Source organism: Xiphophorus hellerii, chromosome 12 (assembly GCF_003331165.1).
Source record: "Xiphophorus hellerii strain 12219 chromosome 12, Xiphophorus_hellerii-4.1, whole genome shotgun sequence".
Taxonomy (NCBI): Eukaryota; Metazoa; Chordata; class Actinopteri; order Cyprinodontiformes; family Poeciliidae; genus Xiphophorus; species Xiphophorus hellerii.
This window is the reverse complement of record NC_045683.1, coordinates 1,165,601-1,190,639: the sequence shown is the minus strand read 5'-3', so window position 1 is coordinate 1,190,639 and position 25,039 is coordinate 1,165,601. Positions and strand designations below refer to the sequence as shown.

The 25,039-nt window shown below is 38.7% G+C and overlaps 2 protein-coding genes across 2 annotated transcripts; both read left to right on the top strand.

The window, feature by feature from the left end:
- Positions 1-827: 827 nt before the first annotated feature.
- LOC116729601 (GTPase IMAP family member 4-like) lies at positions 828-12,739 on the top strand. Its single transcript, XM_032578257.1, has 4 exons — positions 828-888; positions 11,391-12,046; positions 12,164-12,414; positions 12,730-12,739. The coding sequence occupies exons 1-4, from the start codon at positions 828-830 to the stop codon at positions 12,737-12,739; spliced, it is 978 nt and encodes a 325-aa protein (XP_032434148.1).
- Positions 12,740-16,537: 3,798 nt separating this feature from the next.
- On the top strand, positions 16,538-18,665 carry LOC116729600 (GTPase IMAP family member 7-like; the record flags this gene model as incomplete). Its single annotated transcript, XM_032578256.1, has 2 exons — positions 16,538-17,948; positions 18,553-18,665. Coding segments are annotated over 2 exons (1,524 nt in total), but the record flags the coding sequence as incomplete, so codon positions are not given.
- Positions 18,666-25,039: the final 6,374 nt, after the last annotated feature.

The window sequence follows — 25,039 nt, the reverse complement described above, 5'->3', positions numbered from 1 at the left end:
ACTAAAGAGGGGTGTAGGATGAGGGGAGCGGGGCAGATGACTGACGGGTAGCTAGAAACGAAGGAGAAGGCTGAAGGTAAGAAGATTAGGGCGAGAAGAAGACAGGTATTAGCTAGGAAATAGTAGGTTCAAGTTTGATCTTAAAGAGGAAGAACTTAAAGGGAAGAATATGAACGTTATAATAAAATGAAATAAAATGAAAATAGAAACCGCTTCTTACGAACGGCGATTGTAGAGTAGGGATTGACTGGCGATGTTAGAGTTGCGGAAACGGGCGTTAGGAGATGGTAATGCTGAAAGAAACCTGGGAATGAGGAGTAAAGCGAGAGGGAAAATAACATCACAGCGAGGGAGAAGAGCGCAAGCTCATGAGGGGTGAACCAACCACCACCAGTGATTCGAACGTGGCTCACCTAAGCACTGAGGGAGCGTTGTGCTGCAAGCATCGATGAGAGGTCCGGGCGTATGTACGACGAGTATGCTGATGAAGACCAGCGACCAAGCTGCTGAAGGGACGCCGAGGGGATTCCCTGAATGGCTGCAGATGTGGCCGCCCCGATTCTAAAGGAGTGGCCGGAAAACTGACTGGGGGGCAAATTGTTCGCAGCGAGGAGCAATCTGAGGTGTTTAATGAACCAGGTAGCGGTCATGGGATTACCTTCAGGGGTAAGGAAGAGGGATTCGGAGCCGCAGCTAATCTTGCGTCTAAGGAGAGCGAATTTAAACATGGCTAAAAAGGGGCAGAAAGACTTATTATTACGTGCTATAATGATGGAACAAGCGCCTTTGGATTTAGAGTGCTTGAGGGTCAGGCTGTAGAAGTCGGGATGGAACTTGAGGTCAGAGACAGACAAATCTCTAGAGGGGACGAAGATATTAGAAGGAGAGGTAAATTCCCCCAGGCGAAGGAAACCATAAAACGCTAGGAGAAATGCGCTAGAAAGGAGAGCCTTGAGATATGGTGAATAGTGGTTTGAGCGAAGAGTAATGAGAAGGTCCTGTAGAATACGGAGGGTTATAGGTTTTCGATCGTCGGGGAGTACTGGGCGCTGGTTAGCGAAGCCTTTCAGGAGGAGCTTAATTACGTGATTAGAAAAGAGACTAAGAGAAGGGGAGGACTAGTGGAGTTGATAAAAGAAATTGACCCCGGCCAGGAGGCTGCGAATGTAGGAGTGCTTCGAGCGAGAGTGCACGAAGCAGTGCGTAAGAAAAGCAACGACGGTATTTATACGGACTGGAAAGAGGGGAATTCCGTGGGAGAGACAAAAATTTTGGAATTTGAGCTCGGCTGGAGAGCGAAGGACGCCATGAATGAAGGTCCTTATCAGCTGGGACTTGGTCGATGATTGGACGTGACGTGGCTTGGTCCGGCGTTGATAGGTCGATGATTGTGGGCAGGTCGCTTCAATTAACGGGTCCCAGTGGGGATGAAAGAGTCTTCCAGTTTGAATTTGCACCTAGGCTTCATTTCTTCCATAGAATTACAGTTGGGTTATGACTTCACAGAACTTTGTTATATTTTTATTTTTATTGTAGAAGATCATGTTGGAACCGAGCAGCGCAAACACAGCCTGGAATGTCTTCCCCCAAACTGTGAGTTGAATATTTTAGATTTTTTCTTATTTCATAATATTTGACATTCTGAATATACCCAAATCACCTGAATTCATAATTAGCCCAAAATATACATTTCCAAATCATTCTTAACTAAACAAACATTATAACCATTCCTGTCATTTACTCAAATAAACAACTTAACCTAAGACATGAACAGGGCAACTCCATATTATAACATTTTAATATTACAGTGTATTCATTCATGTTGCCCTTTTTTGCTCCACACTTTATTGTTATTTATGCAGGACAAACATAATAAAAAAGCTTAAAGGAACATTTTGCAGCACCTGGAAAGTATTTGGATAAAATGTTAACTACGTATGTATATTTTAGGTTTTGAATGGAATTAAGCACAAATTTTTATTTTAAAAAGCAATTTTCCAAGTAATATTAGTTTTTTCTTTGTTTTACAAAGACAGTAAATGATTTCAAAAGGCTTAATTGATGCAACAAAATGCGATCTTACCTTTTTTCCTACAGATGATTCCTACCTGTACAGTGTGGAATCGGCTCATTATAGACCTGGTAAGTCTTTATTCATCAGTACAATGCAAAAAATATCAAATTCATAAATTAAATCTATGTTTTCCTCAAACAATGAAATATATTTAGTTTGATGTTTTCTTTGTGTTTTGAAATGTGCAGTGCTTCAACTGAAGCAGAGTTCAGTTATGACTTACAGAACTTTGCTGTGTTTCTACTGTAGAGGAAAATCCCAGAGCTGAGCAGCACTACAGGAATCAGCGTCCTCACCAGCCAAAGTGTGAGTTTAAGATTGTGTTTTTTGCTTATTTCCAGTTCAGTCTCATGACATTTGCCAATCTGAATATGAAGGGCTTTCTATTGTAAATACATTAGTAATAACTTTTTTTAAATATGTGGGAGGGGGCAATTCAGTCATAAGATTCATAATTAGGTGAAACTCTGTTCATATATTAAATGATGCTGAACAGCATTTTTTTATTCTAAAGAAAACAGAAAAACATCTAAATTAATGAAACTTTTTGGGAGGTATAATTGATTGTTTGATATATTTGTGGGTAAAATCATTAAAAAGATAAAAAAGAGTTGTAACTGAAACCTCACTGGTCCAAACTAATTGTGTCAAACAAAATTTATTTGTGATTTAATAAAACAAATGGGTGAATTAAAATACATTTGTATACAGTTTGGTAATATCCCATCTTTTCTGTCCTGGTGACCAGTTGAGGTTTTAATAAATTTCATATTTGTCACCACTTAGCAGATTTTACACAATTCAAGATGGCAGCAGACAAACTAAACTAAATATAGCCCTGCATATGTTTGTAAATGCACTTGATAAGTTGCACCTTATCATCATGTAATGCAGTCTGAATGATTTTGGTCTTTTAGTCGCTAGGCCGCAGCCGCCACAAGCTTATGCTAATACGAAGGAGACCCAGAAACCAGAACCTGACAGCAGCTGGAATACTTCTAATCTCACCACAAAGCAAAGAGGTGAGATTCTTTAATGTCTGACCTTTAATATAAATCATATCAAAACTCCTCATTTGAATTTTACAGAATGGTTTGGCATCAAAAGCTAAATTTTAGTTGAGGTGGTCAGAAATGCACTTAATGAAGAGTTCAGTCTAAAAATGTCAAGAGTTTTTCATGTCCTATCATAAACAGAGCAGCAGAATTATTGACTAACATTTTAAGTCATGAACATTTTTCTAGCATAATTCTGCCTGAATATTTTGTAATTTGTAATTCACGTTACAAACCTTTTCTATATTTTCACTGTTAAAGGTTATTTTAGTAACGGGCAGAACAGTCTAGAGTCTCGACATCCAACCTGAGTTAACACTTTCCATTTTTTGCTCAGTTTACAGTTCAGTCTCATTGTACTTAAGATTTTGAATACACCTGAGGTCTTTTCTAACTTCATGGTATTCATGCTGGAGGTTATACTTGAGTCATGTGATTCATAGTTTGACAAATTTGTTCATAGTTTTTCTTTTTGAAGGAATCAAAATAAACACTTAAGATCCAAATAAATAAATTCATTTTCTTGTTTAATCAAGTTTTTGATATATTTCTAAATATATTAATTTGAATAACATGGTTTTTGGATTGTTGATAGAAACCCGGGGTCTTAACTTTTGACCTGAGGCCTGTGAGTAAGGAAAAATAAAAAGCAGCCATGTCAACACACATGGCTTGTCTGCTACTATTATGCAGAATTTCCGCTCTGTGGAATGGAAGCAGATACAGTAAAGTATAGACAGGTCAAACCACTACCTTAGTGAGGAAGAGAAATATAAATGTACTCCCCAATTATTGAAAATTAGGATTAACTATTGTTCTTGAGTCATAGGAAAAAAACTCTTGTTGCAGCGCCACCTAAAGGCACTTTTTGGTTTTTGTTGTATCTGAGCAACAGCTGGAGCAACCAGCTTTTCTCCATCAGTAAATGTGGTGACATATTTTATGGAGTAAGCATTATCTTGTAAACTGTGCCCAGACATTACTGAATAATTTAAAGCAGAAGTATATAACGTTTATTTTTAAAAATAGTTTTTTACATATTTGTTAAAACTGTCACTATGTCCTGACAGTTTAATACGACACAGATAACCTGTGAAAGAATTTAACTTTTTTGTCCTCCTGTGATCTGAACAAATACACAGCTCTGTCAGGAACAACCAATCAGACCCAAGAGGAGGGTCTTAATGCTGTCAATCATCCTTGTGTTCATTTCTTCAAATAGCAGTAGTAGCTCAGGGAAGACGGGAAGGAGCTCAGTCTTTTCAGATTATTTGTCTCATCTACGGTTTTAAAAAAAATTAAAAAATTGTAAAACTTACATATGGCAGCTTTAACACCATAGATAAATTTGGTTTGATCACTGGTATTTCACTGGAGTAGTTCACAGAATTTTCAGAGTGGTTTATATAATAGAATACGCTTTATTTTATTATATAAACCACTCCAATAATAATAATAGTAAGGGTAAGGTAATAGTAAGGAGGCTTTTCTTTCTCAAAATGTTGGAGCTCATCACCAAAGAAAAAACACCAAAATATCAAAGTAAAAATGTAAGAAGTTGCTCTGCAGTTTTCAACACTTACTGATTGCAGAATGCAGTTACAATATTTTTACAGTAAGTACAGAGAAGAATATAGTTCTGTGTGAACATTCTTTTTTTTAAATGTGAATAAAACAACAGCACTGTCTAAACCAGTGTTTTTCAACCACTGTGCCGCGGCACACTAGTGTGCCGTAAGTGATCGTCCGGTGTGCCGTGGAAATTTCACCTAATTGGTCTAAAAAGATTTTTTGAAAACAAATTAATTATCTGCAAATAATATGCTATCTTAGAGTGTCTGTGCTGTAGTAGTGACTAGCGGTATAATCATGTAATTTCCTTACCACTAGATGGCAGTAGGTACATAGCATTGTACGTTAAAACAAGAGAATTAGTGATGCGTGAATGTGACAGGTAGAGGTGAGAGCATTTGTAACCGGGTTCTGCTTCACTCCACTGTACCAGGCCGGCCCCAGTAACCCCTCGACTCTGCGTTGTGTAGATTTTTAATGAAGACGAGAAGTTTCTGGTTTATCAAGTTTATTTCCTCTGGTGCAGCTTTCACAGACTGGCACTGAGTGCAGGAGCCAGCAACATTTAACCAGCCACACAGAGAGGGGGCGCTATTTCCCCATTGCACTGATCCATATAAAGCAAGTGGGATTCTACAACTTAAACCTAAACACTGTTACACATTGTATCTAGCAAGACTGTGATGACAGTGATGGAAAAGTTTTTGAAAAGAAAAAATGCTAACTCCGATCTGGTCCCTGGACAAAATTCGGACCCAGATGAAGGCCCTAGTATGAGTGGATATCAACAGAATGCTTCACTGAATGCCTTGACTGGGTTAGGGACCCATACAGCTCAGCAGTTGTTGGAAAGAACATGACTTTGCAGGAGCAGGAAGAACTAACTGAACTGAGACAAAATCGTGGTTTAAAGCTCAGCTTTGCTGATCTACCTTTGGACAGTTTTTGGTTGACTGCTGCCAAGGAGTTCCCTGTTCTGGCAAACAAAGCTATTTTAACATTGCTCCCATTTTCCACAACATATCTGTGTGAAGTGAGCTTCTCAAGCCTGGCTACTACTGTATAAAAACTAAAAACAGAGAGAGACAGAGAGCTGTTGAGGAAGAGCTTCGTGTGTGTCTTTCTTCAATTCCTGCCAGGATATCAGCTCTGTGTTCATCCAAACATGCACAGGTTTCACACTAAATGAGTGAAATATACAGATATTAACATTTTGTACATACAACTCTTCATATTGTAACAGTGAAATCTTTCCCAAATATTATTGCTTCTCTCAGTTTTCTACAACCTCTTTAAATTTAAGACCACATTGTTGTGCCACTGTTCAGGTGTTCTTTTGAAGTGGACATGTTAAGTGCAATTTGAAATGTGAAATATAAAATATGATAAAAAAAAATTGTTTGTGTTTATTTGATTCCGATTCAATACACTTTGATAAGAATGACTATATATTTAATATAGGTGGCGATAGAGTATCATTTGTTTACATTTTTGGTTGGTGGTGTGCCTCCTGATTTTTTCAATGAAAACAATGTACCTTGGCTCAAAAAAGGTTGAAAAACACTGGTCTAAAGCACTCTTGTGGTCTTGTAGACTCTCAGCAGCAGCAGCAACCGCCAGTCCAGGGTTCTGTCCGGCAGAACAACAACCCAGAACTGAGTAGAAACTGGACATCAGTCTTGCTGTCAAGGTTTAAAGGTAAAGTAATGGGATTGTCTGTTGAAAAGTGCACAAATATTGCAGAGTGATGCAGGAAAAGTAATTAATCTGACTGAGTCAGAATCTTTCTAACATATGCATCAGTTAATTAGTTAATCAGTTAATTCTTAAATACTAATCATTGGTATTGTGATGTCACAGCCAGACATGTCACTGTGAAAGGTTCAGGTCAGACAAAACCGAGAGTGTGGATGTGTCTCAGGAGCAATTCGATTCTTTTGAACGTCTCTGTGCTGTCAATGGTAGGAATCGACTCTGTTAGTGAGAACTGTTCTTTGTTTATATGACTTTGCTTGCTTATGATGCTCTGCGCATAAGTCAGCCATTGTTATTTTTATTTAATTAAAAATTATTAATTTAAATTAATTAAATACATTGGATAAACACAATTGACAGAAATGGATGGAACATTTTATATTTAATGTTGCAGAAGAAGATTTTTGTTTCTGGAAGAGCAATTCAAGTGTATTTTTCTTTTATTATGCTTCTAAATTACGAACCTCTCTGAATGTTATTAAATCATATAACACTTGGTAGTAAAGAACAACTTCTTTTTTTATTTCCATGTATTTGACATCATTGAAAAGTTTAGACACTTTCAGAATCTGTAAATAAGTCAAAATACCCAAGCAGACCCGTTCATGGTTTTGTTGTGGCCAGTCACATTTACCAAACAGCGTCACTCTTCATTAGGATGAACAAACAACACTGAGTTTAGAGACTAATATTTTCATTTCAGGTTGCATAGATTAAGATGTTATTTTATTGTGGGGCAATTTCAGGTTAGGTGGTTCGTGACTGTTAGTTCAGTTAAATGGTCATCATCCTGAAAAAGGTAGAGAAACACTGATCTAAAGCTAAATGGAGAAAATTTAAACATTTCTGAGAATTATGCAAACAACACAATACCAAATATTTTAGCGCTAGCTAGCACAACAGCTAGCTGTGAATATCTCCTCTATACATCATGATTACAGAAAAAGTATTTAGGTCCTAATAAGGGAAGAGGTGTTGTCACTATATTTTGAGATTTATATATTCTTGTTCATAAGGGCGCTATCGGGCGAAAAGGTTTATATCCATTACAGCTACAATGACATATTTGCACCAAACTTGGTACAGATGTTCAAGACCACACCCTCAGCCATAATCTTTTGAAGTGGGATTGACTTACATGCTTTCCCTCATTTGACCGTTGAACTCTGCGTACGTTATAGATCATATTCAGAATAGTGCTTCTCCATGCATATGGCCATGCTCTGGAGTACCAGGTTGCCGGCGGCGCTGCATTGTGCCTGCTGGTGGCTCATGGGGATCTTCTCTGCTTCTCTTTGAGGGAGTTTGCCTCTGAATGTCGGTGGCCACAGCCTTTCTCTTGTCCTGTTTTTCTCTTTCTGCAAGTTTAGGGGCAGATTTCTAGGGTGTTAACTTGTATTCTCTTTGCTTTTCTCTCCTTCACTCCTATCTCTTTTTTTCTCTTTAAATCTTTTCTGTCTCTGTGTCCATTACATTTGAAATGCACCGAAAGCAATTTCTAATAAAGTGTCATATATACAGTATATGAAGTGGAGCATCATGCCGGAAGCCATAATGCTCCACTTTTAAAAGTAAATCTTTTGGGCCTCACCATGACACTCGGACAGGAATTCTGAATGCCACGCTGCCAGACAGGATATGTTTACCACTTCCTGGTCAAGTATAGTGTTTTTCTGTAAAAGTATCTTGTCATGGAGCAAAATGTCTTCACTTCTTTAAATTCTAGCAGGCTGAGAAAGTAAATAAAAACCATGAACATGAGGGTAGTCATACAGATTTTGTGGATCTATTTCCCTCTTACAATTTTACAGGCACAAAAATACATAAGCATGCGTACATGCATATGTATACATACAGTACATACATCTTGTTGTTGCGCAACCCCCCCTCCCCCCTTCTTTCTCTACTCTCTCTCTCTCTGCTTCCTCTTCTGAGAGGGGAGATGTGCTACCAGCTCTCCTTCTAACGGGTTAATTGAGTTTCCTACTTCGACCTGCTGCTACTTCTTTGGATGGTTGAGTGCCTTTAGTTAATTTAGTTGTATATATTGTTATTATTATTATTGTGTGTTTGCTTATTTCTACTGTATATATTTGACTTTTTGCACGGGAGCTGCAATGGAAATTTCGTTGAATTCTGTTCAATGACAATAAATGCTATCTATCTATCTATCTATCTATCTATCTATCTATCTATCTATCTATCTATCTATCTATCTATCTATCTATCTATCTATCTATCTATCTATCTATCTATCTATCTATATCTATCTGCTGGGATTTACCCTGTCCAGAACTGAAGTAAACTCTGTTTAAGCTGGTTTCGAGAAACGATTCGCCTGGTTATCTGACGGCCAACATCCAGGTGTCCCACCCTTCTTCCCCCTGTGAATTAGCCAGACTGAGCAGCCTACAGCCAACTAGTTTCACAGAGCACACCTGTTAACGGTCGCTCGTTCTCTATTTTACAACTTGCATTTGTTATTGAACCAGGTTGGTTTTAGTGACAGGCTGCACAGTGGCGCAGTTGGTAGCACTGTTGCCTTGCAGCAAGAAGGTCCTGGGTTCGATTCCCGGCCGGGGTCTTTCTGCATGGAGTTTGCATGTTCTCCCTGTGCATGCGTGGGTTCTCTCCGGGTACTCCGGCTTCCTCCCACAGTCCAAAAACATGACTGTTAGGTTAATTGGTCTATCTAAATTCTCCCTAGGGGTGTGTGTGTGTGTGAATGGTTGTTTGTCCTGTATGTCTTTGTGTTGCCCTGCGACAGACTGGCGACCTGTCCAGGGTGTACCCCGCCTCCCGCCTGGAACGTAGCTGGAGATGGGCACCAGCAACCCTCCCGACCCCATTAGGGACAAAGGGTGAACAGAAAATGGATGGATGGATGGATGGATGGGTTTTAGTGACTCAGTGAGTCCCAAGGATGATGTTTTACATTTGGGCTACCAGCAACCTAAAAACATTTTCCACTTTTTCCTCTCCAGAATCAAACATCATAGCTATTTTACAACCATCAAAGAACTTTAAGGTGACTCATTAACTGAATGTCCACAACATCTTTTAGATTTTCTTTATGCTAAATATTTTATTAGTAAGGCAGTTTTGCAAGGGTCAGTACAGCTTAATTCAGTAGCAGAAATAATCAAATAAGTAAAATCAATCATCTAGTCTATCTTTCCCTACTGCTGATACTGAGAACTAAAAAAGGGAACCTTTGAGAGAGACGGACGGAGTTTGGCGTTTCGAACCCCAGACCTGGCCTGATGATGAAGAAGGTGCTGCAGCAGGAGGAGGAAGTTGATCGATGAAGGCAGGAATCTCTGTAGGTCTGATGAGCTTCTTCTCCGCATGGATGGTGAGGTCACACAGGACTTGCAGGAAGGAAGTCACCAGTTCTTCTTCTTTGCCTTTGTTCTTTGTCTTTGCCTTGGTCTTTGTCTTTATCTTCATCTTTGTCTTTGGGGTCTGAACCCAGCCAATGAGAAAAGTCTGATGTGAAGCCACAGGTTGTGGGCCTGACCGGTTGGTCCCCATGAGCAGGACAGTCTTCGGCTCTGTGGCCCCGGCTCTTCTTCAGCTGCAGAGTTCTTTGTCCATCTGGATCTTGGCTCAAAGCTGCCTGGAGGATCCAACCAAAGGTTCCTCTTTTGCTCCCACCTTTTATAGGGTTTATCCACCTTTTGGTGCGTTTGCATTGGCTAGCACTGATGCTGGTCTTGTTTTATTGGCTGTCTGCTTAGACAGATGATCTCATATCCATCACTGTCTTACAGACATTATGTCCTGATGTCTGTGCTAATGTCTCAGAGTTGCTCAACCTCCTATGTCCATTGCCTGCACAACCTTTTCTCTGAAACGTTTACGTTGTTCAACAACCTGTTTCTAAATAAGGCGTTGATCATCTCTGCTCTCCTGTTAGTTCTCCTTTTTCCCTTAACCTTTCACCTTTTACCTACCATCTACCTCCAACATATCAGTGATGTTTAATTGCAGTTACACCTTTTTACACCATTTCAAGTTCAAAATCACATTTATATTTTCTTTAGCTTCTCTGATTTAGCATTCATTTATAATTTTATAACCATACTCATAATCATTACTCTTATAATCTTAATGTGAGTTATTACAGATGTTTTCTGAAAAGAAACCAAGAATTATCAATGATTCTAATTATTTGATACCAAAGTTACAGTTACTTGTTTTTCTTATAAGTGTTCCCACAAATGTAACTGTAAGTATTATTACAAGTAAACCAATATTAATATAAGTATTTTACTTTGAATCTTATCAAATTACTCAAAATGTTTAGATTTCATTCTTTAAAACTTTCATGCTTTAAAATAAGGAATAGTCTCAGCTATTTTTATAAATCTGCAGGCTGGAAACTTACTTCCTCTTTTTCCAGGAAACCTGCTTTTCCTGTTTCATGAATCTCTCTGACTGACTGATTTCTTATGATTAGATAGAAAAAAGTAGAATTAAAGCAAAGTTTGCATGAGACAAAAACAACACACACAACCAGATTTATTTTATTGACACTTAAGTCTACTGCTGGGCCTTGATGTCACTTGAGTGATTCATTATAAAAATAACTTTATTTATTATTACTGTTAAACTTAAATCTCCAGCATGGGGAAGTGGGATGAGCTTGGATTTTCTTGACAATATAGACAAATATAATATGTTTGTCCTAGAGTATGTACTTAAATTAATTGACAATATGTTGGTGTCCATAACCATCTGAAATGTGTATTTTTTTATTGTATCTATAAATTAGGAGATGGAGCTTGTTTGTATCAAATAATTTTTTTCTTCCTCACTGGTTTTAAAACTTAACTTAAGGCCTAATTACAGAATCAGTCAGTTTCAGTTTTGGTTATTCTTTTGTGGATGTTTATCTGACTTCTGCTAATTTCAAGTATTTTATCCCACAGTTGACCATGAGAATCCAAACAACATCAGAATTGTTCTGATTGGAAAGACTGGCAGTGGAAAGAGTTCATCAGGAAACACCATCCTGGGAAGAAAGAAGTTTGAAGCAAAATTGAGTCAAAAATCTGTCACAAAGGAATGTGTGAAGAAAAAGACTGAAATAGATGGACGGCCAGTTTTTGTGGTTGACACACCTGGACTTTTTGACAACAGTTTAAGCCTTGCAGAAGTTCAGGGTGAGCTGGTGGAGTGTGTAAAGCTCCTGGCTCCAGGTCCTCATGTCTTCCTGCTGGTTGTACAGATCGGCAGATTCACAGCAGAGGAGAAGAAGACGTTGGAAATGATCAATGATATATTTGGGAAGAATTCAGAGACGTTCACCATCGTTCTTTTAACTGGTGGAGATTTCTTAGAGCAAGATGGCATCACTGTTGAAGATTATATTGAAAAAGAAAGTGATGATTCTTTCAAGAATCTGATCACTGACTGTGGAGGAAGATACCATGTGTTTAATAATAAGGAAGGAGAAAATCGTTCTCAGGTCAGAGAGCTGGTCAGAAAGATCGACGACATGGTGAAAGAAAATGGAGGAAGTTTCTACACCAATGAGATGCTGCAGGCGGCCGAAGCTGCCTTACAGAAGAAAATGCAGAAAATTGTAAATCAGAGAGAAGAAGAAATTAACAAGAATATGGAAGAACTTGATAGAAACCTTGCAGCAGAAAAAGAGGCCATGAAAAGAAGCCTTGAGAAAGAAATTGATCAACAGAAACAGTTACTGCAGAAAATTGAGGAAAATATCAGAATAGAAAATGAGCTGAGAAAGAAAGAGCAGGAATATAGGAAAGAGAAACAAAGGCTGATGGAGAGAGAACAACAAGACTGGCGGGAAAAAAGACAAAGAGAAGAAAAATGGAGACAGCAGAGGGAGGCGATAAGAATTAATAATCTCAAAGAAGAATATGAAAAGGAGAAGAGAATTAGAAGAGAACTGCATGAGAAGGAACTCAGAGAGCTGGAGGAGACGTACCAGAAAAACATGGAAGACATGAAAAATAAATTCCTAGAAGAAGCTAGAAAACAAGCAGAGAGGAGAGGAATGGGCAAATTCTTTAAATCTCTCAACATGGAAAAAACCTGCAAACTCCAGTAATAATTCATTCCTATGTGGACTCAATAGTGCATTTCATAACAATAATAAAGATTCATAAGGGGGTTAAAATATGAAAGTTCAGAAAAAAATCAAGTTTGTTTCTGATGATTTTGCAGAAATATTTTGTTCATCAAACAGTTCTGACATATCTTTTTGAAAGTGTAAGATACTGTGTGCTTGTGTGGCAGAGCAGATTAGTTTCTCCAGTTTTTTACTGTGCCACCATCGTTGAAAATTATTCCAAAATCAACAGATCCCTGCTTCTTATAGAGCTAAGGCATAACTGTGAGTTTGTTGCAAATTTTATTCAAAAATTGTCAATAATATTGAGTTAAAATTATTGCAACAGTCTTGGTTTCTGAAGGTGACACTATTTCTTACTTCTAATGATGTTGAATATTGCTGAACTGAATATTTTCCATTTTGACATAATTTTTTTAAAACATTGACAGAAAAATCTGACTGTCATGTTCCGTGTTTTTCTGTGTGTTTATTTTGAGTTTTCTGTGTTTCTGTGTCTCCGTGTTGTCCTGTTCTCCTCAATTACTCCCAGGTGTTTCTCATTCCCTAATTACCTCCTGTGTATTTAGTGTCACCTGTGTGTCTGTGTCTTTGTCGGGTCCTCGTCTCATTTGGCTTGGTTGTGTGTGTCGTCTCCGTCGTCTAGTCCTTCGTGTAACCGGTTGCTACCGGCGTCGAGCCCTGGCTTCCGCTCGGCCGTGCTGCCCGGTGTTTGTGGACTGTTTTGGGATTTTTTTTCATTAAATCCTCATTATTCATCTAACCTGGTTCCATCGCGTCTGCCTCATCACTCATCCACACCGCAGTTCATGACACTGACAGCCATCCATCACTTTGACAGATTACAATTCACACATCTGACCACTTGGTGCAGATATTTCCAATTTTACGCACAAAGTACAGGTAACTAAATCAATCAATAAAATACCATCTGTGTGATGTTCGCATTGTACTCTGTGCTTTTTGTTTGAGCCAATCCATGTCACGTCCCTCATTTCCGTTATTCCTCGCACCTGTGTTGCTTCCTGATTGTCTCCCTTCTTAAGCCTCTCTCAGTCACAACCACGCTGCCAGATTATTGAACGCTTTCAGCTAGTAGTTTTCCAGCACTTCTTCCTCGCCCTCACAGTTACTACCATGCTTTGTTCCTCGGACCTGCCCCTTTTGCCTTGCTCTTGTCGGACTGTTACTGATCGCCTATCTGGATCTCGACCCACGCCTGTTTCAGTTACACCGCTCTGGCCCACTCCCAGGGACTCTGTTCTCAGCCCCGATCGTGTATGACCTCGGCCTGTCTGACTAAGAACTCGGATCTGGATTTGGTTCTTCTGCTGCTTCACAAGGTTGGTGCGCTGCCCTGCATCAGCGCTTCCCCTCCCCAGGCACTTCCTCCTGAGCCCTGCGTCAGCGCAGCATCTGCTCTCGTCCTTGTCCCTCAGCCGATCACTACTGTAACTGATCGCCAAGCCAGGTTAGTGTTCCCTTCACACACACTAACAGATCCCTTTGTTGCTATTTCTCCAGTCACCGATCTCTCCTCTCCGCCCCCCTTCGCAGTGCTGCAGCTGATGATCCTGTGTGCCCGGTTTTAGTTGCCTTTTAATAAATATCTGAGTTTACTGCTCACTCCTGTGTCGTGGCTGATTTTCTGGGTCCCTCTAGTGAATCATTACAATTTGAGTATCATCTCTGACCTGAACTCAATGCGTTTGCCTACCCGGGAGCTGACAGAGCGTTGTAGAGTTATGGACAGCAGCTTCTGCTGCGAAAAGGAGTGTATGATACAGGATTCCTTCCTGCTGAAGTGAGGATCAGGAAAACCCTCATTCAGGCAGTCCTGTCAATCACTAATCACTTCAATTGGAGAAATGTTCCCTGATTACAAAACTTTGGCTGAAGTGTTGCTTGTAATTACAGTGTAGCAGCAGGGCATGGATTCAGCTGAAACATCAAAACTCTGAGACATTTGATCATGCACAAGCAGGTGCAAAATTCAGATAAATTTAATTCTATATATAGATTTTAATGGGTTCAATGAGGAAAATATATTGCACACTTTCTTGGAAATATTTCTAAAGCAGCACCACAAAATCAGTAATTTTCACTGCAAAAAATAAACATATTGTGAAATCCTGGAGGGAATGGTAGGTGAATGATATATAGAGGAGCTGATGTATAGATGGAGTTGTCAGAGGTAGAGCAGAGGGATCTGTGGTGGAAAATTACTACAAGTTAACATCTACTGATCATGTGAAATGCTTATGAACTCTCACCAAGATAAAACTGTTTGGTTTCATGTAGAAGGTTGGAAGTTGTTTTCTACAGCTGCATCAGAACCAAACTGTCTCCTCTTGTTTATTAGTTATTATCTTTGGTATAAAACTCATGTGTTTCTCTGCCTGGCAGCTTTTCATCCAGACCTGCTTCATTACTGATTGTCTCTGTATTCTGCTCAACATATGAATAAACCTGATTGAGTGATTTTTTCTGACAGTCATTGGTAAAATTAGGTTTTTCCACAATAATTTGGTGCCGTAATCTGGATCCCTCTACTGGACATCTGAGGACGTCGACGAACAGCGTTTGGTACCGACCTGGACTAAACTCCAGCCTCAAACCTCGTTTAGGATTAGAGAGAGAAGAGGGCTGTTGGTCGGCTCCAGGACTCCAGGACTCCAGGACTCCAGGACTGGGATCAACAAACTCAAAACCTGTTATCAGGCGGGAAACTCACTCAGGGTAATAAATTAATTTTACAAATTATATTAAATCTAAAATAGTAGAGGATCCGATAAACCTATCACCCTGAGGAATAGATATTGACGGTTTTAACAGGAAACGTCGGGTTAAAATCCCAGGGAAAAAAAGGGGGGTGGGTTAGAGCTCCCTCCCCCCCAATTGGGTTCAAGTCCCAAACCGGGTTAAAGTCCCACAGAGAAAAGGAACCACAGGTTTCTAGGTTAGTGTCCTAGTTAAAGTCCTTATCGGTGAATAAGGCAGGTATTTTCTTGAGTTTTGGTTTTCTAAACTAAGGGAACTAAACCTTTAGAGAATCCTAAAGACCTTTATCGGAAATAAAGACCCTCTTAAAGGAGTAAGAGGCAGCGCGACCACAAAGCTGATTTGTTGGATTCTGTGAAGACGTTTGCAGTCTAAAGAGGAAATCCCACCCAATTCAAGAAGAACGGGTCTACGTGGTTCCAGAACGCAATCTCCTCCTCGGGGTGAATTGTTTGACTATATGATAATGAAATATTGAAAAAAGAGAGTAAAGAGAGGAGTGTGCTTTGATGACTGATTCTGTTTATTGCTCTTTTCCTATTTTCAGTGAACTCATCTTTTCAGTTGGTATGCAGTTAGTTGACCTGTGGACTGTGTGAAATGAAATAGTTATTCACACTGTTATTTCTTTTTGTTAATCAGTTTATTCATTTATCATATGTGTTTTACTTATACAAGTTAAAGTGTCTTTCTGCCCAGAGCTGCATGTTCTGGTTACAGGAAACTCCAACCACAAAGCCTAAGAGCTTCTCCTAAATCAGCTCAAGGTGTCAAAACTTGTTCCATTTTGAATGTATTTCTGCCCAGCAACTGATTCTGAGACGACACCTGGCTGCTGACAAAGATAAAATAGCATTTGCACCTGCTCTGTCTAAACTATTGAACCCTCAGGGTGTGAAGTGAGTAAAGCAGTTATTGGAAACCAATGTGCATAGGTCGATTTGTCATGAGTTTGTTTCTTCTAGGAGGTGTTGGTTTTCTTTGCTTCCAAGAATTGTTTTGCGCCACCTAGGCGTCTAAAGATGTGTATAAAAACTGACATTCTGTGTGATGTATTGAGAGAGTTTGTCCGATAGCGTCTGGCTACACATTCTCTCCCCTGCGCAGGTTTTTCTTTAATAAAGCTGTGTTTTTGTTCTGCCTTTTGAATCCTGGTTCTAAATCATTTTTTCGGGGTTAACAACCGTTTCTGTTACAGGTGACTCAGAGAAGGAGGATCCTGAGTGTCTCAGGATCGTTCTGATCGGAAAGACTGGCTGCGGAAAAAGTTTCTCAGGAAATACCATCCTGGGAGGAAACTACTTTGAAGCCAAACCAGCTACAAATTCAATCACAAAGCGTTGCCAGAAAGCCCAGAGCGAAGTGGACGGCCGTCCTGTTGCTGTGGTCGACACTCCAGGCCTATTGGACAACAGTTTGTCTCATGCAGAAGTGCAAGAAGAGCTGCTGAAATGCATGAGTCTCCTGGCTCCAGGTCCACATGTCTTCCTGTTGGTCTTACCCATCAGACGATTAACACCAGAGGAGAAGGAGACTTTAAAATTTGTAAAGGAAGGCTTTGGAAAACATTCAGAGAACTTCACCATCATCCTATTCACACATGGAGGTGAACTGGAACGTCATAACAAATCTATTGAAGATTTTATTAAAGATAATTCAGATGAGTCCTTTAAGAAGCTCATTGAGGACTGTGGAAGAAGACACCATGTGTTCGAAAACCACAATGACCAGAACCGTACACAAGTCACAGAGCTGCTCAAAAAGATCGATAACATGGTAGAGGAAAATGGAGGCAGGTGCTTCACCAACGACCTGCTGCAGGAGGCTGAAGCAGCGATACGGAGAGAAATGGAAAGAATCCTGAAAGAAAAGGAAGAAGAGATGCAGCAAAAGATTGAGGGACTACTAAGAAAACATCAGAAAGAAAAAGATGAAATGGAAAGAGAGATGATGGAGGTAAAAGCAAAAACTGAACTACAAATTAAGCAGAAAGACATAAAAATCAAGTATATAGAGAGGTGTCTCAAGGAGGCAGAGCAGGAAAAGATGAAGGAGCAAGCCAGGAGAAAAGAAGAAAAAAGAAAACTGAAACTTGAGAAAGAGGAGTGGGAAGAAAAACTGAAAAAATCTGAAACAGAAACAGGCCTCCAGAAACACCAATCAGTGCTAAAGAAACATGAAGCCTGGGAGAAAGAAGTGAAAATGTTAAAGGAGAAAAACAAACAAGAAGATAAACGGAGGCAAAAGGAGGAGAAAAGACTGAAAGAGGAGTATGAGCAACTGAAACAAGAATATGAAAAACAGAAACAAGAATATACTATCAGAACAGAAAAGGAGGCAAAGTACCGAGAAGAACAAGATGAGAAGCATCAGAAGGAGGTGGAGAAACTTAGAGAGACTCATAAGGAAGAAGCCAGAAAGAAAGCTGAAGAGTTTAATGAGTTCAAAGAGAAATACAGCCAGGAATTTGCAGCTCAGAAAAAAGTGCATGAAAAACAACTGAAAGACAAAGACGACAAATATGATATACTGAAGGCGCTGAAAGAGCTCAACGAAAAGGAAGCCAGAGCAAAGCACCGCAAGCAGATCATCGACTTGGTGAAATGTGTCACCAGAAAGAAAGAACATCTGAAAAAAATCAAGGAATTGTTGATAAGACATGAAGACCAGATGAAGCGAGGGAAAAATGAACAGGAAACTGAACACCTTCAGAAAGTTCATGAACGAGAAATAGATGAACTGATTCAGCAGCTTCTGGATTATGAAGATCCAAAATCAGCCTGCATCCTTTCATGAGACACTCAGAAACTGAGTGGTAACCTAGCAACAATCCCAAACATGGACAGAACTAAGGTTTTCCGTTATCATGTTATTTGGTTTCTTGGACTTGGTTCTGCAACAGAACCAAGTCATTGTGTGACTTTCTTTGTCATTGTGTGTAAGTTTCTGTAGGTTCTGCTTTGTGTTTTCTGCTGTTACAGGAAGTTCAGAGCTGCATCATGAATCATGAACAACTTTGACAGTTTAGTCCTGCGCTCTGGTGAATTGGCCTCCTAAGTTTAATAAAGATTTTAATCAGGATTTTAGTGACAGGTCTATCGCTGAGACATGATCACTTTCTCATTGTTGGGAACTTCAGTATACATGTTTTCTGTAAATCCAGACCACTGGCTGAAGAGTTTTTAAACTTCATTGACTCTTTTCACCAGACTCAGTGTCTGACAGGACGCATGAAAACGGACACATCCTGGACCTGGCGCCGTCTTTTGGCCTCAATGCAAATATGAGGCCAACAACCCTGGTGAAAGGAGCGAACACGTGAACTCAGACGTTTCTGTGAAACACTAAGCTAAATTATGGAAAATCAGTTCATATATGAAATGTTTTATAACCATTTGATGCGACGTACAGACAGGAGGAGCATGATCCCATAGAATGGCAGCCAGTGCAGTTAGAAAGAGGTTGATCCATCTCAGATGAGATTCAGCCTCACCTGCCTCCCCTGACTGGACGTCACTGGTCCATAAATACCTTCAGTATCTACATGCTCCCACTAGCTCAGGTTAGAACAGGAAGTATGAGCTACCATAACAACGCCAATGATAGTTTTCAGTCCATTTCCTTAGAGCTTTTCATATTTGTCAATGTTTTTGAAAATTACCCAATATGAACTGAGATTTCTTTTTTATTAAGTTTATTTAATTTGAATTATTTTATCTCAGTTTCCTCATTGGATGTGACAAGAGCTGCCTTCAAAGTTTTTAATTTTATGTAAACTCTATTTTAAAAGAGATAAAATGTTACATCATCAACATATTCTCCCTTTATTAGCAGCTCTTGTCGCCTCCTAGAGGACACTTGGGGGATTAACATGCAGTTTGTTCCTGAAATAAATAATAATTTTCTTAAAATGAGTAAAGTTGAGTCTGTCAGCAGGAAGCTATTGGATGCATGTTGTCTGGTTGGATTGCTTCTTCCATCACTGCCACAGCGATTGGGACTTTATCATAACTCATGATATGTTGAATGTGTGACTGAATTATGTTTTTACATTTCACCTTCTTACCAGTGGAAACTGGTAAAAAGGTTTGTGACAAAAACACAAAGCACAATTAATTAAGACCCAAATTATTCACTTTCTGAGTTTTTTTCTAGTCTTTTCTGTTTTGCATCTACATTGAATTGAATCTCCTCCAACTGTTCCTAAGGTGTCAAAGTGAAAATATGCTGAATTGTCAGTATTTGAACCGTGATGCACAAGGTTTTATTAAAAATAGTTATCTTTTAACAAGTCTTCCCTGATTGGTTGCTAAATAGTTTAGAATAACTTGAGATGAGTCAGCAGAATGTGCATTAACTGATTTATTAAATATATTCAATGAGAAAACAGATTGATGTCGTTGCATCAGCTGAACTCAAAAGATTTATTTAATCAATCAATCAAATTTTATTTGTATAGCACATTTCAGCAGCAAGGCATTTCAAAGTGCTTTACATCATAACAAACACAGAATCACAATGCAATATAGAATCAATCATTAAGTCAAGTTCCATCAATAAATTTGTAATTGATTACATTTCAAATACAATCCTAAACAGGTGGGTTTTTAGTCCAGATTTAAAAGAAGTCAGTGTTTCAGCTGTTTTACAGTTTTCTGGAAGTTTGTTCCAGATTTGTGGTGCATAGATGCTGAAAGCTGCTTCTCCTCGTTTGGTTCTGGTTCTGGGGATGCAGAGCAGAACCAGAACCAGAACCTGAGAGGTCTGGAAGGTTGATACAACAACAGCAGATCTTTAATGTATTGTGGTGCTAAGCCGTTCAGTGATTTATAAACTAAACTAAGTTATAGAACTTTTATTTAAGATAAAAGTTCTCATTTAATGGTGGCCTAATGATGAAGAGCTTCCTGTTGATCTCCTCATGTTTTTACAAGCAGGTCCAGAAGATGGCGCTGAAATATTAACTTCAGATGAAGTGATTCTGATTGAACTGACATGACAGTAAATCTACTTGATGCCGTTGAACTTTTAGTTTTACTCTGTTCCTGAAATCTGATGGTCTGGTGCATCTAGTTCTGCTTTTCTGTACATTTTCATTTTATTCCATACAGATCACATTTTGTCTTCTATGTAATAAGATCTGTTATTTTAAGTCAACAACAGCATCATCTTTTGCAGCATCATCTTTTGCAGACTATGAACTCTAAGGAGCAGCTTCATGAAGTGAGAGTAATCCAGAAGGACGTCTTTGTGCAGATCTCCAGGAGTTGATTAAGATTTCTGTGTGCCAAGCTTGTGAATACAGGCTCTCAGAATGTTTCCAGAAAAATCTCTCTCTAAAACTAATGAGTTTATTGGGACAGACGTTTAGTCTTCTGTCTGTCATTCTCAGTGTTTTGTTGGAGTCAGATTTAAGCAGATCCAGACACAAAGAAGTGAAATAAAATGTTTCAATTCTTTAGATCTTTGGTAAGAGTAGAAAAGGACTTGGAACTATTGTGAATGTAGTGGAAGAAACCAGCACTGAACAAACCAAGAAGTTTAAATATTTAGGGACAGGGATGTGCAAAGAGGGCTGCACAGTGGTGCAGTTGGGTGCACTGTTACCTTGGAGCAAGAAGGTCCTGGGTTCGATTCCCGGCCCGGGTCTTTCTGCATGGAGTTTATATGTTCTCCCAAAGCCATGACTGTCGGGGTTATTGTTAGGTTAAATTCTCTTTAGGTGTGTGGATGGTTGTTTGTTTGACCTGTACAGGTTGACCCCACCTCTTACCCAAAATGTCTTGCTGGAGACGCCAGGAGAGAAAACCCTGCTCCCTTCATGACCCTAATAGGGACAAGGGTGCATAGAAAATGGATGGATGTGCAAAGATAGACACTAGGTGGTGCTAGAGCAACTTCCCTTTTTAAATGGAGAAAAGCAGAGAAGTTCTGAAATCTTTATTTCTTTTAAAGGTGCGTTTATTGTGTGGCCAAAGGCAGCATTTATAGACTTAAAAGCATAAATTATCAGTGCCGCATATTTTTGTAAATTTACCAAATAAAACTGCCTCCAGAACTTCTGCTGCTCCTGCCTCTTAACACAAACACTCAAACCACACAAAGCAGACAGGTGGACACAGAGGTACGCTGCACTTTGTTCTACTTTTCTCTCCTCATGTTGAACCTGTCCAGGTAACAACCGGCTAACCAACCAGGTAACAACCTGCTAACCAACCAGGTAACAACCGGCTAACCAACCAGGTAACAACCGGCTAACCAACCAGGTAACAACCGGCTAACCAACCAGGTAACAAACAAAACAATCTGGCTTCTGAACCTCAGATTCTAAAATTAAAACCTCACATAGCAGACAAGGTAACTCTGTGTAAAACATTTTATGTAAATAAATAAAGCCAAATGATCTGGCTAACATTCATAAGTACATTTAACACTGGGAGTACCAGTAAAAGTTCTGTTCAGTAAAAGTAAATTGAAGCTACATGGAGATTTGTATGAATCTTCACTATATGACAGGAGGAAATCACTGACATCATTCTGTGATAAAAGTACATAATGATGTCATCAAGAGAAACACACGGTGCTCAGTGTGTAAAGAGAAAAATAATTCATAATTATCTAAATTTCAACTTGAATTCAGAAAATTCAGCTTAAAGGCTGATTGTGAGCCATTATTCTGTCTTCTAATCAACCTACAATAATAATTTTGTAATTTTACTGATCCTAAGTATTTTATAAAATGGGCATTCTTGTTTTGAGCTGATCTTTCATCTCCCTGAACCTCACAGGTCGGTTTGCCACTAAAACACATTGATGTCCTTTCAGCAGATTTTGGGCGGTCAGGTAAATTAGGTTTTTGATATATTGTTTCAAATTCATCAAATTGTTCTTGTCAGTTTAGTTTTATTTTTATGAAGGATAACATCAAAAACTGAGGTATTTATTTTCTGATGTGAAAACTGAAACAGATTTAGAAAATTAATGAAAACTCTGCTGGTATTTTCACATTTCTCATTAGATTTCCTTTTTCCGCCTGAGCACCTGACCTCCAAAGTGTCTGCAAACCTTTGCTCTGGACGTTGAAGCCAGGTGAGTCTCATCAGATGGACGTAGAGCAGCTGGGGGAGAGTTTAGAGAAGAGACTGGGGGGGGGAGACGAGTTATGACTGAGGGAACTGAACGAAAACACAAAAGAAACAATAAAAGCAAAAAGAAATAAGTGTCACTGAAAACTGTCTAAACAGAAATACTGAAAAATCAAAAGATATAAATAACTCAACACAGAGGAATGAACTGAATATGGCAAGACCTTAACAACAATAATGAGCAACTCAGAAATGATCAGAATGTAATCTGATCAAACACCTGAGGATTATGTTCTAGTTCTGCTTAAAGAGACCAGATTGAAATTAACACTTTTTATATTTTTAGTATTTAACATCTTCAGTTTTTTTAGGAAACATCTCAGCAGCTCCAATAAAAAAACTTTTAACCTGCAGCTTCACTGCAGCTTCCTCATCAAATAAACTGATCAATTGATGTTGGAGGAAGAGTCACAGTCTGTTCCTGCAGAGATGAACTTCAAAATCATTCTCACATTTCAGCAGCATTTAAAAAAACAACAACATCCATATAGCCAGAGATTTTACTGTAAAGGGATTACATATGTCTTGGATACCTTTTAAAAACATGTTAAATTTTAGGAAGAGTTTAAAAAATTGATCTTCTGATCACAACGAGGAAAACAACCAAATCTGACATGTAAAGCCACAAACAGAAAACCTGATGCTACATTTAGTGATGGTCATGACGGAGCAGCAGGTCTGTTCCTTCAGCGACAGACTGCAGCGGGAGCAAAAGAACAGCAACACGATGTTCAGAGCAGTTTGAGTTTTTAAAGACTTTGTTAATTCAACGTTCAGTTGTGAGACGTGTGCAGAGGAACTGGAAGAGTTTTCCAGAAAATGCAATAAAGGTTTAAAAGGATTCTTGTTTTAGGAGGCGTCCTGTAGGTTAGACATGAACTCAGCTCAGCGTCTTTCCTGCCCTGCTGACAGAACAAGAAGGATTTTATTTTAGTGCAGAGAAACTGGCTCAGCGAACAGGGAGGGAAAAAACAAATTCATATGTAAGGTAGGTAAATTTAACTGGAACTTTATAAACTACAATGAAAATACAATTACCAACCAGAATATACAGTTTTACTAACATTTTTCTGTTGAAAAGTATTGTTTTTCTGAATTTGTCAGCTGTTATAAATTTAAATTTTGATTATTTTAATTTAATCTACCTTATTCTTAATTTACTTGATTTGAGGGAATGAAAACATTAAGAAATAAAGCTTTAGTTCAGTTAGTTAGTCAGAGAATCAGAAATAATCTCCTTCTGAATTATAGATGTTATAAAGATGAAACCTTTGTTTGTGGTGAACCTTTAGCTGCTGTCTAACTCTGACCAGAACCTCTGAACATATTGAATCAAAGATTGTTTGATTGTTTAATTTCTATGCTTAAAGGACAGAATGATCCAGACCTTCAGAGCCTCAGGGCTCCAGCTGACAGTTTAAATTTACTCCAGTAAAGTAAAGTATGTTCCTCTTCCTCAAACTAAATTAAACTGATGTGGAATCTCTGTGCAGAAAATTCCTGGTTTTGCTGATGTCATTTTAAAGATATTGATAAATGTTTCCATAGTTTGATTAATTGTAAACAGCACTGAAAATAAAAACCACACAGTTTAAATATTGAGTAGAAATAAGGAGTGACACTGAAACCAGGTAAGTCTAATGAGAGAGATGCAGATCAGCTGGACTCTGATCAACACAGAGGAATAAACTGAAAACAGCTGAACAACAACAATCCAAAAATGATCCGAATTTAAACACAAACTAAGAGCAAAAATATTTCTATTGTGACAATAGTTTTATTTGAATGGATGTTTCAAAATACTATTTTCTTAAACAATATTTAACATGCCAGATATTTAAGGACTGACAGTAACTCAGGAACTCCAACAAAATGATCCAACCTTCAGGTTCCAATAAGGCTGACCTTTGACCTGCTGCTTCCCAGCTGTTTAGATAACCTGGATCGTCATGCATAAAGCTGAGTGCACACAAAAATTGTGCTGCACCATATTTTACACACAAGTCAGCATGTATAAAAATGAACTTTGCATCAAAGTTTGTGTAAATATACAAACATTTTTCACTGGCATGAAAATGTGCAACAGCAACATAAACGTCTTGTGGACAATAATAAACTACAAAGAGTCAAAACTCACATAAATAAACTGGAATCTGACTACATTCAATGCTATTTAGATCAAGAATCATCAGACCCGATGTTTCTCATGACTTTAATATTCTATTGTTTAAACTGAATAGCATTTATCCTCAGACAATAAGCTAACACACACACAAAATAAAGAAATTTAAAATGAAAGAACGTGAAAAGCTCACCTGAATGTAAATAATACTTTTCCTCAGTTTTTGTCTCATAAAGATCAGTCTGTGCGCCAAAGTGCACTGAAAAAAAAAACAGGGCTGATCCACAGATTAACTCCAAACAGGTTGGATTATTTTCAGGTGATCAAGGTGTGTGTGATCACACGTGTTCAAGGTGCTGCAGGTGAGCTGCTACCTGAGGAGCTTCGGCTCTGATGGAGAACATGGAAGGATTCAGAGGGAGCAACTGA

Coding starts and splice junctions, on each gene's coding strand:
- LOC116729601 (XM_032578257.1), top strand. CDS start 828: ATGGAACTTGAGGTCAGAGACAGACAAATCTCTAGAGGGGACGAAGAT. Junction 889..11,390: donor CGAAGATATTAGAAGGAGAG/GTAAATTCCCCC, acceptor TTTATCCCACAG/TTGACCATGAGAATCCAAAC. Junction 12,047..12,163: donor AGAAGAAAATGCAGAAAATT/GTAAATCAGAGA, acceptor CAACAGAAACAG/TTACTGCAGAAAATTGAGGA.